Source organism: Zonotrichia albicollis, chromosome 8 (genome assembly GCF_047830755.1).
Source record: "Zonotrichia albicollis isolate bZonAlb1 chromosome 8, bZonAlb1.hap1, whole genome shotgun sequence".
Taxonomy (NCBI): Eukaryota; Metazoa; Chordata; class Aves; order Passeriformes; family Passerellidae; genus Zonotrichia; species Zonotrichia albicollis.
Window position 1 is genome coordinate 19370665 of NC_133826.1, and position 12620 is coordinate 19383284.

Consider the following 12620-nt stretch of genomic DNA (forward strand, 5'->3'; position numbering starts at 1 on the left):
TCAAAGGAACCAAATCTTTATGTTGGCTAGCAAATTCTAGCTCCGGTGTGACCAGAACAGTGTCAGCTAGGACTACATGGCTAGAGCTCCATGCTCATTACAACACTGGGTTTTTGCACTTGATTCTGACTGATCACCTCCCTGTTCTGAGCTAATTGGAATTAAACCAGATTTTCTTGCCAATGCCCCACATAGGTGACCTTAGGCTAGTGTGAGAATGGCTGTGAGTTCAGTAATATATTTCAGTGTTCTTTCTGTCAAAGAGATTTTACAATGTTTTTGATGTCTGCACCTGCTTTTGCAAGGAAGGCAAGCCAGGATTTTCTCAGGCTAGATCATGCTATCTTAAACAGTTCAGTGAGTAATGAGAGGAATAATCAGGAACAGTATTACTAAAAAAGCATTCTTCTTAAGCTGTGGCAGGTTACAGTTTCAATCTGATACTTTTCTAACTACATTCAGGGCAAATTGTTGTTTCAGGCCTTTTTTCTTTAGTGGGTTTTTTCTCATTATTTTGTAATCTTTCCTAGAATTTTCACTGCTGCCAATTAGTGCCTTTAGAACTACAGAAGAGTTTCATTTTAGCTATGTACTAAGTGAGGTGTAATCTGAGAGGACTCAAGGTTTTAAGTGCTGGGACTCAGCTCACCAAGCTATCTTTCTCCCCGGTGTGATGAGCAGTTTTGCACATTATGCCTCACTAATAGCCATTGTTTTCTGTTAGAAGCTATAATTGCCCAAGAGACTGAAACCCTGTTATCTCCTGTGGCCTTGGGATAGATCACTGAAGCCCCTTCCTTTGACTGTGGTAATCACAAGTTTTACATTATGTAAATTTAGAATCATTGAGCAAGTCCTCTTTTACTTTTGGTGAGGTTGCAGAAGGAAAGACAGACTTAGTGGATTCATATTTTGTGCCCCTATCTACAACTACATTGGGGTTACTCTGGCAGTAATAATTTTCTTTTTAAGCAAAGGCTGCTGAAGAGTAAGTCCACACCACCTCATCTAAATGAGCCTTTCTAAAGTACTCCCAGCATTGGTCAAAGAAATGAGACAACTAATGAGGAATTAACAAGTGAAGACTAATGAGATTTAGGAATAGCAAGCAGGGAGAAGTAATTTATGGTAAGAGACATAGAAGACCAGAAGGGTATAAAAGTGGTGGACATACAAACCCAGAAAGTTTATTTCTGTTTTTTATTTCTTCTTTGGTCAGTTAGCCTAGAGGTGCTCATTTTGTAAGATTTTGTTTTGTTTTAAACTCAGAATTTATCCCTCAAGTGAATTCTTGGAATTATATGCAAATTCTTCCCCAGGGTTGAAATTCTTCCTCTTGTTCTTATTTCTGTAAAACAAACTTCCCCTAGAGAGAAAATCTGTTCACCTTTCTACAGTGACCCTTTTCAGGATGCATCAATGCATCCATTTCATCTTTGTAACCCATCACCTTGCCAACAGGATCAGGGAATACACCAGAAAACTGAAGGCACTTTTTCTTCCCTATCATTATGTCATTTATGGCAGTGACTGATTGGGACACTCCTTTTCAGTTGAGATAAACCATTACTTAAAATAAGATGCAATTTATCAGTGCTATCTACCTAAATGCAGTCAGCTGCCTCTGCAAGAGCTCTGTGACTCCTAATGGAAGGAAACTCTTGAAACAAATAAGGAAAAGAAAAATATAAACTAAAAGTCAGTGGAAAGGGTGAGGCCATTTTCTGTGCAGCCAAGTTGCTTCCTGCCTGACTCTGAGTAGCTCCCTCTCCTATTTTTCTTGTTTATTTTTGGTTTTCATCTCTTATATTACTGGAGATGAAGGCACCTGAGAATGTTTCCTAGGAAAATAATGTAAATGAGTTTTTAAAGTGAATATTCAGGATTTATTTTTTTTTAAATCAGGCTGCAGAAGTGTTTCTATCACACCTGTCCCCCCAACATGACTTCCAAGTCATTATTTTCTGAGTAGCCAATGTAGAAAATTAACTGCAATAGTGGTAAGTTCACAAATCTACTAGGTCAAGCCAACTGCATAATATTCACACCTCTGTGGTTAATCCATGCTTTTGAAAATGGGGATAAAGGTGGTGTGGGTCTTGCAGCTGCTGATTGAATCCAAGGCAGTTAACAATGATATCCAGGCAAACTATTGCATGCCAATTTCTTAACTTCTTCAATTCTTTCCCTTCAGACTTGAGCTTTTCCTAATAATATGTTCAGCTTAGTGGACTAAAAATAAAGTGCAGATTCTCACAAAAATGAATATAGTAAAGTTTTTACAGTTGCCTTTTTAAACAAAAAAGCCATTTAATTAATATTATTTATCAATGTCAAGAACTTAAAACCAGACCATCTAAGTTATAGAATACTAATACTGAAAAAGTATGTGTGCTTTAATCTTTGCAATGTTCTAATGAATTTTTTTCCCCCCTAACCAGGTTTTTGATTCTAATCTGAGGAAAGAAGAAATGAAATTTTTGAACACTGAATAACAACAGAAAATTAATTTATCTAATGTATTCCCTGTGGAAAGAATAATTTAAAACCAGATTGTTCTAAACTGGAAAAGCAATGTAACTGGAACATTGATTAATTTTAAACTGAACAATAAATCTGAATTGTTCTCTTAGGTACTCAGTATACTCAAGAATCAGTATAAATGGTTTGTAGTTACTCTTATGTAACAAATGAATAAAATAATTTAATTTAGTCTTTGTAGCTTTCTTACAGATACAGAAATACTTTCAGTGTTTTCTCTGCTCTCTTAGAACTTTCTGGTATAGTCTCCCAGTATGGGTTGAGTTATCTCACAGTATTACAATTTTTTTCTGCCTGCATGTACTTCATTTAAGGTGTCATTTGAACCCATTTGAACACATTAATTAGGCATATTATTTTTCTTACAGATTTTGAAGGCACGTAACAGCATGCTACAATGCATGTAAATCTTGATGAGTGATTCAAAATATGGAATGTTTGTTCAGGGATTGCAGCAGAATAATGAATTTGACTTTTTTATTTCTTCTAGTCATGAGAATTTTGAGGGATTCTGCAGGCCATTCTTGGTATTTTCTTGGTGACCAATCTTGCACTCTGGTACTGTTTCACAGATTTCCTTTCATGACCCAGCACTTCATAGAGGAATGACTCCCTTTGTGACTAAGTTGCATCAGGATGAATAAAAGTAGTTTTTGCTTATATGGACAAAGACTTTTGAAAAATGCAGAAGAATGACGTGTTGGAGAAAAATCCTTTGCTAATCTCTCTCACAGGGATTGTCACTATCTTTTCAAGATGGATAGTGTTCAGACACTCCTCTGATGCAATTGTGAGTTGTCCAGCTGCACTGGGAGAGTTTGGTCTGGAGATGTCAGAGGCCACCAGTCTTTTGATATGCAGGCATTGGGTGGACCCCAGCTTACAGCTTCTTTTCTGACAAGATCAAAGCATTTTCCTGCAAGGAAATTGCTCTGTGACTAGCCAGGTTTCTGCAATCCCTACCACACTAAGCTGTCACTGGAAGTTCCACAAGAACTTTGGCTGCCGCACAGTATTAGTTTGTTGTTCATGACATTCCCTAAAATGGGAGTTTCTGCTCATCCTGAAAGCTACGTAAGAGCATTTACATACTCAGATCCCAGTGAAAAATGTGTCTGTCTCTTGATGCTAGTAGACATGGTGCAGAACATTTTTTTTAACCAGTTTAGCCAGGTGAGGCATCTGTTTTGTGTCAGTTTGGTGTCCTGATATGTGCAGCCTTCCTGCTGGCATTTGACAGAGACCTGCATTCTGGTTATTTCTGAAATGCATGAGTAACACTGTGTTGTTCTTTCTCCTTTTTCTGACCATAGGCAATTCCAGAGTTCTCAAAGGAGCCATGTATACACTGGATTTCTGTAGTAGGAGTGCAAGCTTCCTTATCAGTGAACGAGGCAGTTGGAGAGGTACTGAGAAAGAGTTCTCATTCTGTTGGTGGCTTGTTCTCTGGGTGAGGCTGGAGGGTAACCCTGGTGTAAACCCCCTTGCTAAATACTTGCCAGCTACTACAGTTTTGGTAGAGTTGGCTGGACCAGCCTGAGTCCCGTGTTTGTGTTTTGGCCCTTGTAAGCAGGTTAGAACCTGTGCAGTTGAGCCATGTAAACCTATCTTCTCTGAGGCTTTAGACAGCCTTCAGTGCAAATCCAGCTGATCTGGCTCCATTTTCCTGTGAGGAGTGAAGCTATATTTCAGTTTCCTCACTGCCAAAACGTCAAGAAGGCTGTAAATGCGTGTGGTTGTCTAAGTTTAATGAAGCTTTTTGTGATACAAGTGTCCAGCTTTCAGAATGGAACTGAAATTGCCTGCATATTTTGCCCAGTGCTGCACCTGGATTGGGGCAACTCCTTGAGGCTGAGAGAAGCAGAGGTGAAGGACTTGGGGGTGCTGGTAGATAAGAGGCTGGACATGACCCTGCAATGCAGCCCAGAAAGCCAATTGTACCCTAGGCTGCACCATAAGGAGTGTGGGCAACAGCTCAAGGAAGGGGATTCTGCCCCTCTGCCCTGCTCTGGCCAGACCCTACTTGCAGTGCTGTGTCCAGCTCTGGGATTCTCAGCACAGGAAAGACATGGACCAAACATGGTCAGAGCAGGTCCAGGGGAAAGATGCAAATAATGATCTCTTATGGAGAACCTCTTATGAGGAAAGGCTGAGCTGGCTTTGTTCAGTCTGGAGAAAAGAAGGCTCTGGGATTACTTTCTTGTGGTGCTTAAGTCTATAAAGGAGGCCCTACAAGAAACCTGGAAAGGGACTTTTTACAAGAGCATGTAGTGTCAGGCCGAGAGAGTGGCTTCAAACTGAAAGAGTGTGGGCTTAATTTCAATATTGATAAGAATGTCTGCTGTGAGGGTGGTGAGGCCCTGGAACAGGTTGCCCAAAGAAAGGGTGGATGTGCCCATCCCTGGAAGTGTTCAAGGCTAGGTTGAATGGGGCTTTGAGCATCCTGGCCTAGTGAAAGGTTGATCTTTAATGGACCTTAAAGATCACCCAGTTCCTATTCCTGCCCATGGCAACGGAATAGGAACTGGGTGATCTTTAAGGTCCATTCCAACCCAAACCATTCTATGGTTCTGTGATTCTACACAGCCTCTGACAATTTGCTGGGTGTCACATCTCTGAGCTGGTATCCTCTCAGCTGGTAACCAATAGCCTGGACATCAAAGCCTGCACATCTGACTAATGAAACCGTGAATCATTCTGTCCTTTAATTAAAGCATGTTCCTTTAATATGTTCCTCTTACTTAAAATTATGTGAGAATTATTTCCTAGAAGAAAATGCCTAATGAATGCACTTTTATTTAGTTTTTTCTATGTATTAGATAAATAAGGGGGAAAGCTTGAAATATCCTGGGGTATGTTGGGCAGTTGCAGGGGATACATATGTCAACCTCAAGCATGATTTATCTCATGTGCCTTTTCTGACAGTTGTGACTTAACGGCTGCATTTTTCTCCAGGCTCTCAGGAGGATAAATATCTTTTTAAGTTTCTAGCTTTGTGGTAGAAGAGTAAATGTCTGTTTGCCACTGTAATTTATCTGAGTCATTCTGGGAGAGGTGGAGCAATTGAAGCGTGACTATTAGCATAAATAAGGGGACCCTCTTCCTGAGGGTAGAATACTTGTGCTGTCTTTTCCCCATAACAACTGCTACAGCTAATTGATGGGCAAAATGCTTTAAACTGGAAGACTCAATATATTGTGCTTTGGCCTACTGTGATATTCTTTTACATTTCAATTTGGAGTTAACAAGAGCAGAGCAAGGAAGGAAGAGGAATATTTTTGCAGCAAGTGCAACAGTAGAATACACCAGAGCTGGCATTTCACATACACCAAAAGTGGTTTTTCTTTTAAAAAGAATATACAATATATTCTTTTAAAAGAGTGTTAAGTAGTTGCCCTTGCCAATTTTGTTTCTGAAAAAATTCATAAAAAATCTTTTCTTTGTACTTTCAAACAGTTGTTTTACAACATCCTCTAAACAGAGTTTTGGGGTTTGGGGTTTTTAGTTTTTGGGTTGGGGTTTTTTGATTTTGTTTGTTTGTTTGTTTGTGGTTTTTTCATGTGGAAACACCAACACCGATTCCGGGGGGAGCCGCTGGTGAGTCACCTGCAGGCCAGGAGTGCGGGTGGCAGCCACCGGGCCTGCCACGGCAAAAACACACCTTGGTTGTAGTGAGAACATGGAAGAGCTTCTTCCAGGTGTTTCCTTAAACATGACTTACACAGTCCTGGAAGAGAAGAGGGAGAGCTGAGGTAGCATACGGGATGCTGCCTTTGGCCATGGCCGTTCTGGGCCTACTCGGGGGGCAAGAAGCCGGGCGGGCGCGAAGCTGCCCCCGGCGCCCCGCCAGGCGCAGGAGCGTGCTCGGAGCCGGCCGGGCCGTGCCAGCACCTCCTTCCCCGGAATGCCGGGCGCGCCCGGTGCCGGGAGGCGGCAGCTCCCAGGTCAGGGACGGCTGGAGCCCTCCCTGCATCCCCCGGCCGGCAGGGCGAGGGGGTCCCGCGGGGGACTTCTTCGCGCCCGCGCCTTCGTGTGCCAGCCAGGCAGCCAGCGCCCGCGGCTGCTCACGCCCCGGCGGGCGGGACGGGGCAGGGCCGGGCTGGGAGGAGGGATAGGAAGGGCTGGGCAACAGCTGCAGAAATATTAAAACCACCAAACCCCCCAGCCCGCCCACCGGAGTTGCTCCGCGGGCACGCAAGATGTGCGGGGCCGGTCTGGGCTCCGCGCCGCGCTTGAGCGAGGTAAGGCTCGGGGAGCCGCGCACTCCCCGCACCGCGCGGACGCCCCCGGCCCCAGCGCTGCGGTCCCCGCTCGGCGCGACCCCCGGGGCCACGAAACAAAACAGGAGAGGTGGGGAAGAGGCCACCTGGACACCGGCTGCGTGCCGCGGGCAGCGGAGGCGGTGCGGGCCGGGAGCCACGCGCGCTGGGGACCGGAGCGGGGCCGGAGCGGCGCGGGCTGAGCCCCGGAGCCGTGCGGGACAGGAGCGGTGGGAGTTTTATGTCCGGGAGCGATGCGGACTGGAGCCCGGGAATGGTGCGGGGAGCCGAACCCACTGCTTTGCCCTGCTTGGGCTGTAGTTTAGCAAATCTTCTTGTTCTTCTTTCCTTGCGTGATATTATGTGTTTAATTCTTTTTAAATGTCCACTACGAAACCTTTATGTGTAAAGAGGGTTTCCTCTGTATGCGTATTCCTTAATTATGCCAATTTCAAAAGCTTGCCATACGAGTTATTTAAATGCAAGGGTTTTTTTTGACATTCTTTGTTTCAGACCGATGGAATGGGCTTGCTCTCCAGCTTAATTCCGTATTTTTCTTGTTTTTCTAAACTTTTTACTGCTGTGGGTTTTGTAAAGTATATTCTTACTTGTATTTAGCAAGGGCACTCCTTACCTGTTTACAGCTTTGAGATGATCTGTTGTTTATATTTACATCAGTGAATTTACCACTGTTTGAGATGGCATCAGTAAATTGCATAACTACCCCCTTCCAAAGTGTATTCAGACTTTATTAATGGAGAAGAATACGGGTCTTCTGTCAAGTAATTTCTATACAGACTTTCATACATTTACAGTTAAATCTAATCAAGCAAGCCCTTTCTCTTTTTTAATCTCTGCTATTGCATTTCCCACTGAAGAAAAAACACTAGAACTTAGTGCTGGGGAGCTTTGAGATCTTTTGTGTTGGAAGTAATAGAGTCCTTGCTGACTCCAACTTGTTCAGTTCTGCATGACAGAACTTTTTTTGTCTTATTAGCTTTACCTACTGAATATGCCTAACCACCTTTTAAACATATTTTACCAGCTGAATGAAACTGATTCATGTGTGAATACATTTATGACTCTGATGCACAGTTAAAACAGCAGATTATTTTAAACCCTTTAGCATTTGCTACACTATTTGTCTTCCTTTCTTTTAAGTGTGGGTTTTGTGCCTCTTGTTCTCAGGGCTGCAGTTTGTGAGGCCGTGCAGCAGTGCCGGGCAGGCTGTGGGGCCAAGGAGCTGCGGGGCAGCCACCGGGTTTGCGGTCGGCGTCACCATCCGGTGGCCGCTGGGGGAGCAGTCCCCAGCCAGGCACCATGAACTCCGGCACCACTGCCCCGCAGAAGGTCACCAGCAACCCCACCAACACTGATGTCAACTATGTCATCAAAGAGCATTATAATTACACAGGAAAGCTAAATGAGAGTGTGGACACTGGAATTAAAGTGACGTCGGTGGTTTTTATCATCATTTGCTGCTTTATAATCTTAGAGAACATTTTTGTCTTGCTTACCATCTGGAAAACCAAGAAGTTTCACAGACCCATGTACTATTTCATTGGAAACTTAGCTCTTTCAGACTTGCTGGCTGGTGTGGCTTACACTGCCAACCTCCTGCTATCTGGACACAAAACCTACAGCCTGACCCCCAACCAGTGGTTTGTAAGAGAAGGCAGCATGTTTGTTGCCTTGTCAGCTTCTGTGTTCAGCTTGTTGGCCATTGCCATTGAGAGATACATCACCATGCTGAAAATGAAACTCCACAATGGCAGCAACAGCTTCCGCTCCTTCTTGCTGATCAGTGCGTGCTGGGTCATCTCTGCCATCCTTGGGGGGCTCCCGATCATGGGCTGGAACTGCAAGACCCTCTTGTACAACTGCTCCACCGTGCTGCCTCTCTACCACAAGCACTATATTCTCTTTTGCACAACCGTTTTCACTGGCCTTTTGTTGTCTATTGTGGTCCTCTACTGCAGGATCTACTCCATGGTGAGGACTAGGAGCCGCAGGCTGACATTTCGGAAAAACATTACCAAAGCTACCAGGAGCTCAGAAAAGTCACTAGCCTTGCTCAAGACAGTGATCATAGTCCTGAGTGTCTTCATTGCCTGCTGGGCTCCTCTGTTCATCCTCCTTTTACTGGATGTGGGGTGCAAAGTGAAGACCTGCCCAATCCTCTATAAAGCAGAGTATTTCTTAGTACTGGCCGTGCTCAATTCAGCCACGAACCCCATCATCTACACCTTGACAAACAAGGAGATGCGGAGGGCTTTCATCAAGATTTTGTGCTGCTGCACATGTCCCCCAGCAGATTCTGGGACCAAATTCAAACGGCCAATCATTGGGGGCATGGAGTTCAGCCGGAGTAAGTCTGACAACTCCTCACACCCACAGAAGGAGGACGGTGACCATCCTGAAACCATCATGTCTTCGGGCAATGTTACCTCATCTTCTTAGGAATAACCATGGGGGTGTATTTCAGAGTCTTCCTCTGAAATCAGGGAGCTGGGACGCCTCCTGCTCACAGCAGCAGCGTTGGGCTGAGTGAGCAAGTAGCATTAGTTCTAACGAGGCAAACGGTGCACTTGCGAGGCTGGAGTTCAAGAAATGGGACACACTGTTCTGGCTTGAAAATCTTTTTCCCTGGAGCATGTTTTGTCTTTGCGCTGAGGCAGCTCAGGATTGTCAGGCGCATTCATATCCTGAAATCTCCTTAGTAACTCTGAAAGACTGATGCCTTGGTGAAATGATGCCTGGTGTGTGTGAGAGAAAGAGAGAGGGGGAGGAGGGAAAGGGAGAATGAATCTTTTTTTTTTTCCCCTGTGAGAAGAATGTGAAGTTTTTTCTCTTCACAGCAAACCACTGACACAAAGATCTTTCTGTACTGAATTTAGTGGTGGCTCTGGTACCGTTGGTAAGAAGTGTGTTTGTTTAGGACATAACATGGAAGGAGATCACACAAATATAACTTAGACCACATACAACCATAATTGGCATCATTTTGCAGAGCTTTTAGTTAAGTCATAAGGGTTTGTTTGCAGAGTCCAAAGCTCTTGGGGTTTTACTTAATAAGATCATAGCTGTGAATTTTTGCTGTCAGTCTGTATTACGTTTGAAGACCACAAGTTAGATTCTGCAGTTACTTTCGCCTGTACAATTCCATTGGCTGCGTCAGACTTAATGGAGTAGCTCAGAGGGGCATTTGGCCCCATATTTTGATTGCCTTTTTATTCTATAGCATTAAACTGCATTATCATGAAAAATGCAAGAAAGAACTAAATATCATTTCTCTTCAAGATGACTTGAACGTCTACAAAATAGTAAAAAATACTATTGACAACAGTGGGATTTTTGCCTAAGTAAGAAGAGCTAAAAACTGAAGGGGTATTTCAGTGTCAGTTTCACAGTCTTTCCAAAAGTAAGGATCAGTTGGAAAATCAGAAAAGAGTACGTCGGGTTTCAGAAAAAATAAAAAGAAAGTTGAAGTGAAATGACTATAGATAAATGCACTTCCATAACAAAATGCAATACATTTTGGCACATTTTATTAATGTTTATAATTTCAGCAAAGATGTCTGTATTTTATCATGGAAGAAGTACTTGTTATTAAATTGAATGTATTTGTTTTACAGCATCATTTTTACTTCTCTATTTTTCTAACCTGTGCTAATGGGGTTGAATGTGTATAATGTAAATAAGATACAGGAGTCTTCATGCGCCTAGAGTGTTACTATAACAAATGTGGTATATCTGGGATAGCTGAAAGCAATTGACTTATCTACAGTCATCAGCAACTCCTAGGACTGGTATTTTGTAAAGAAAATGTATTGCCTTTGTAGTAAAATTTCCAGTGCAATTAAACTGTTGGGGTTTTTTTTCTGGTTTAAAAAATAGTATTTAAAATGTTTCTGACTTTTATTGTTCAATTTGCACATAGCTTTATTGACTTCTAAACATTAATAAACTGATTTTTTAAATGAGTCTATTATCAGATTACTAGCAGTTTTGTACTGTTGTGGTGGTTTCATGGTTTCATGCCATGTGTGGTTTCCACAGAAGTTGGTGAAAGAATTCCTCGATTTTAGTACATGCTGGGACTAAGTCCATTCTGTAGGGACATAACGTGTAATGTCACAGGATTATGTAAAATACAAAACTAATTTTAAACTATAACTTTCTTGTCAGCATGTGCTGTATGGTTGAAATGCCACTAGAAGAATCTCTACAAGAGCAGTTCTCCTGAGACAGCCTATGAAGTACAAACAGAAGGAAAACCAGACAGTTGCTAGTTTTACCATGACTGCCTAGAGTAGAAAAGTGAAGTAATTCACTTGTATCACCAACATAATCCATAAGTTCAATTCTCAGCCTATTGCAAATGTCAAGGAAGTTTATGAAACACAGGATGGTGGCTCAGCTGCGTGAGCGCTGCAGCTCTGTTGGGTCTGCCAGCGAAGGCCGTGGCAGTGTCGCTGAACAGACACTGCCTTACTTCTCCCAAAGGTTTGACTTCCATTTCCTTTCCAGTGGCCGTTCCCTCTCAGAATTACTTTTAAGTTCCATGGAGCCCGTACCGGATGCAGTTGGAGAGTGAAGATAAACCTCACCTTCTCGTACTGTATGTCATCGCTGTGCAGGGCTGACTGTGGGAAATGAGAGTCTACTCACCGAGGAAGGCTCTGGGTCATAACCTCACTTCCTGAAGGAAATTCCAAAAATGCCCTGAAGACAAAAGAGTGGAAGCAGGCTGGAATTTCTCTCCATCTGTCTGCCTGTATGGAAGGAATGATTTCATGTGTGCTCACTTCCTAGCCTTTTAAATAGTGACCTGAGCAGGGCTGAAAAAAGCGTCAAATCTGTATTTGTGCACAAGATAAAATGTCTCTTGGCTCAGGCCTTCATTTGGGCAGGGATGGTTTACCCTGGCTGCTGACAGTCATGAGGGAAAGCACTGCTTTGTCCCAGGGATAAAGTCACTTCTGTGCAGAGCAACGAAAATGTATAAAACCATGGAAGCCCAAGTTAAACCCTTGTGCTACCAATAAGTAAATAAATGCAATGTACAGGGATGAGGCAATGCACAGGGACATCTGAATTTGTAGGGGTGTTTTTATCTGAGGGACTGGGACCCTTCTGCTCCTGAAGCCTTGCAGGCATTAATGTTGTTTGTCCCACACATCTGAGATCCTGTGACAAGGGCTGAGTTGTGTCATCACAGCACGGTGCCACTGACCCCTTGTGACTACCACCCCATTTCTGTACTAGGAACTGATAACCACAGGTGAGTCATTTCCCTTCCCTTCCTGGTGTTTCTGTATCCCTTGCTTATCTCATCTAAGCACTGTGTGCCTTTGTGGAAAATGACAGTTTCCCCTGTGGAGGTGCCTGTGTGATGGGAGCCCAGTTCTGGGAGGGAACTCAAAGCCCTACGTAATGCATGCAGTAAAAGGTGCACACCCTAGAGTGTGGCACTGGGCCATCGGAAGCATTTCCTACACTCCTGGTCATGGTGACTGAAATCTGCTTCCTCCACAGACACTTCACATGCAAGTAGACAAGATTTGTTCAGGCAATAATAGCTGTAATAAAATAACAGTATTAATACCAGTAAGGTGAAAAAAATGAAAAAGCCATTTTGTCCTGCAGCTCCTCAGCCATGGCCATGCATTCCCATACACCAGCAGGTTATGCCAGAGATACCACACAGTTTTGAGGCTGCAGTGTAGAAAGCACCCTTCTGAGCCCTGGGCTGCCTTCTGTGTGCCTGGAAAGGGCATGCAGCTTTGTCCTGGTGATGGCCATGTGACAAACAGGCAG

At 43.5% G+C, this 12620-nt stretch overlaps 2 protein-coding genes across 8 annotated transcripts in view; both read left to right on the forward strand.

Annotated features, from left to right (window-relative positions):
- LOC102065696 (putative oxidoreductase ZK1290.5) overlaps positions 1-3245 on the forward strand; it is a 45326-nt gene extending 42081 nt beyond the window's left edge. For 4 of the 6 annotated variants that reach the window (XR_012581376.1, XM_074546176.1, XM_074546179.1 and 1 more), the window contains one exon: positions 2442-2712. The gene's annotated coding sequence lies outside the window, so the exon portion shown is untranslated. Of the gene's footprint in view, positions 1-1905; positions 2001-2441; positions 2713-3113 lie in introns of those variants that run through there. The other 2 variants (XR_012581375.1, XM_074546178.1) reach the window with 2 other exon arrangements.
- Positions 3246-3312: 67 nt separating this feature from the next.
- S1PR1 (sphingosine-1-phosphate receptor 1) lies at positions 3313-10784 on the forward strand. 2 transcript variants are annotated; one of them, XM_005482028.4, is made up of 3 exons: positions 3313-3331; positions 3855-3947; positions 7989-10784. In XM_005482028.4, the coding sequence occupies exon 3, from the start codon at positions 8121-8123 to the stop codon at positions 9258-9260; it is 1140 nt and encodes a 379-aa protein (XP_005482085.1). In that variant the 5' UTR covers positions 3313-3331; positions 3855-3947; positions 7989-8120; the 3' UTR covers positions 9261-10784. The 2 variants fall into 2 exon arrangements, with proteins under 2 accessions (XP_005482085.1, XP_074402274.1); XM_074546173.1 differs by lacking the exons at positions 3313-3331; positions 3855-3947 and adding an exon at positions 6625-6782.
- The last annotated feature ends 1836 nt before the right edge of the window (positions 10785-12620 follow it).

What these genes read in the sequence shown, in the direction of transcription:
- S1PR1 (XM_005482028.4), top strand. Translation starts at nt 8,121, where the DNA reads ATGAACTCCGGCACCACTGCCCCGCAGAAGGTCACCAGCAACCCCACC.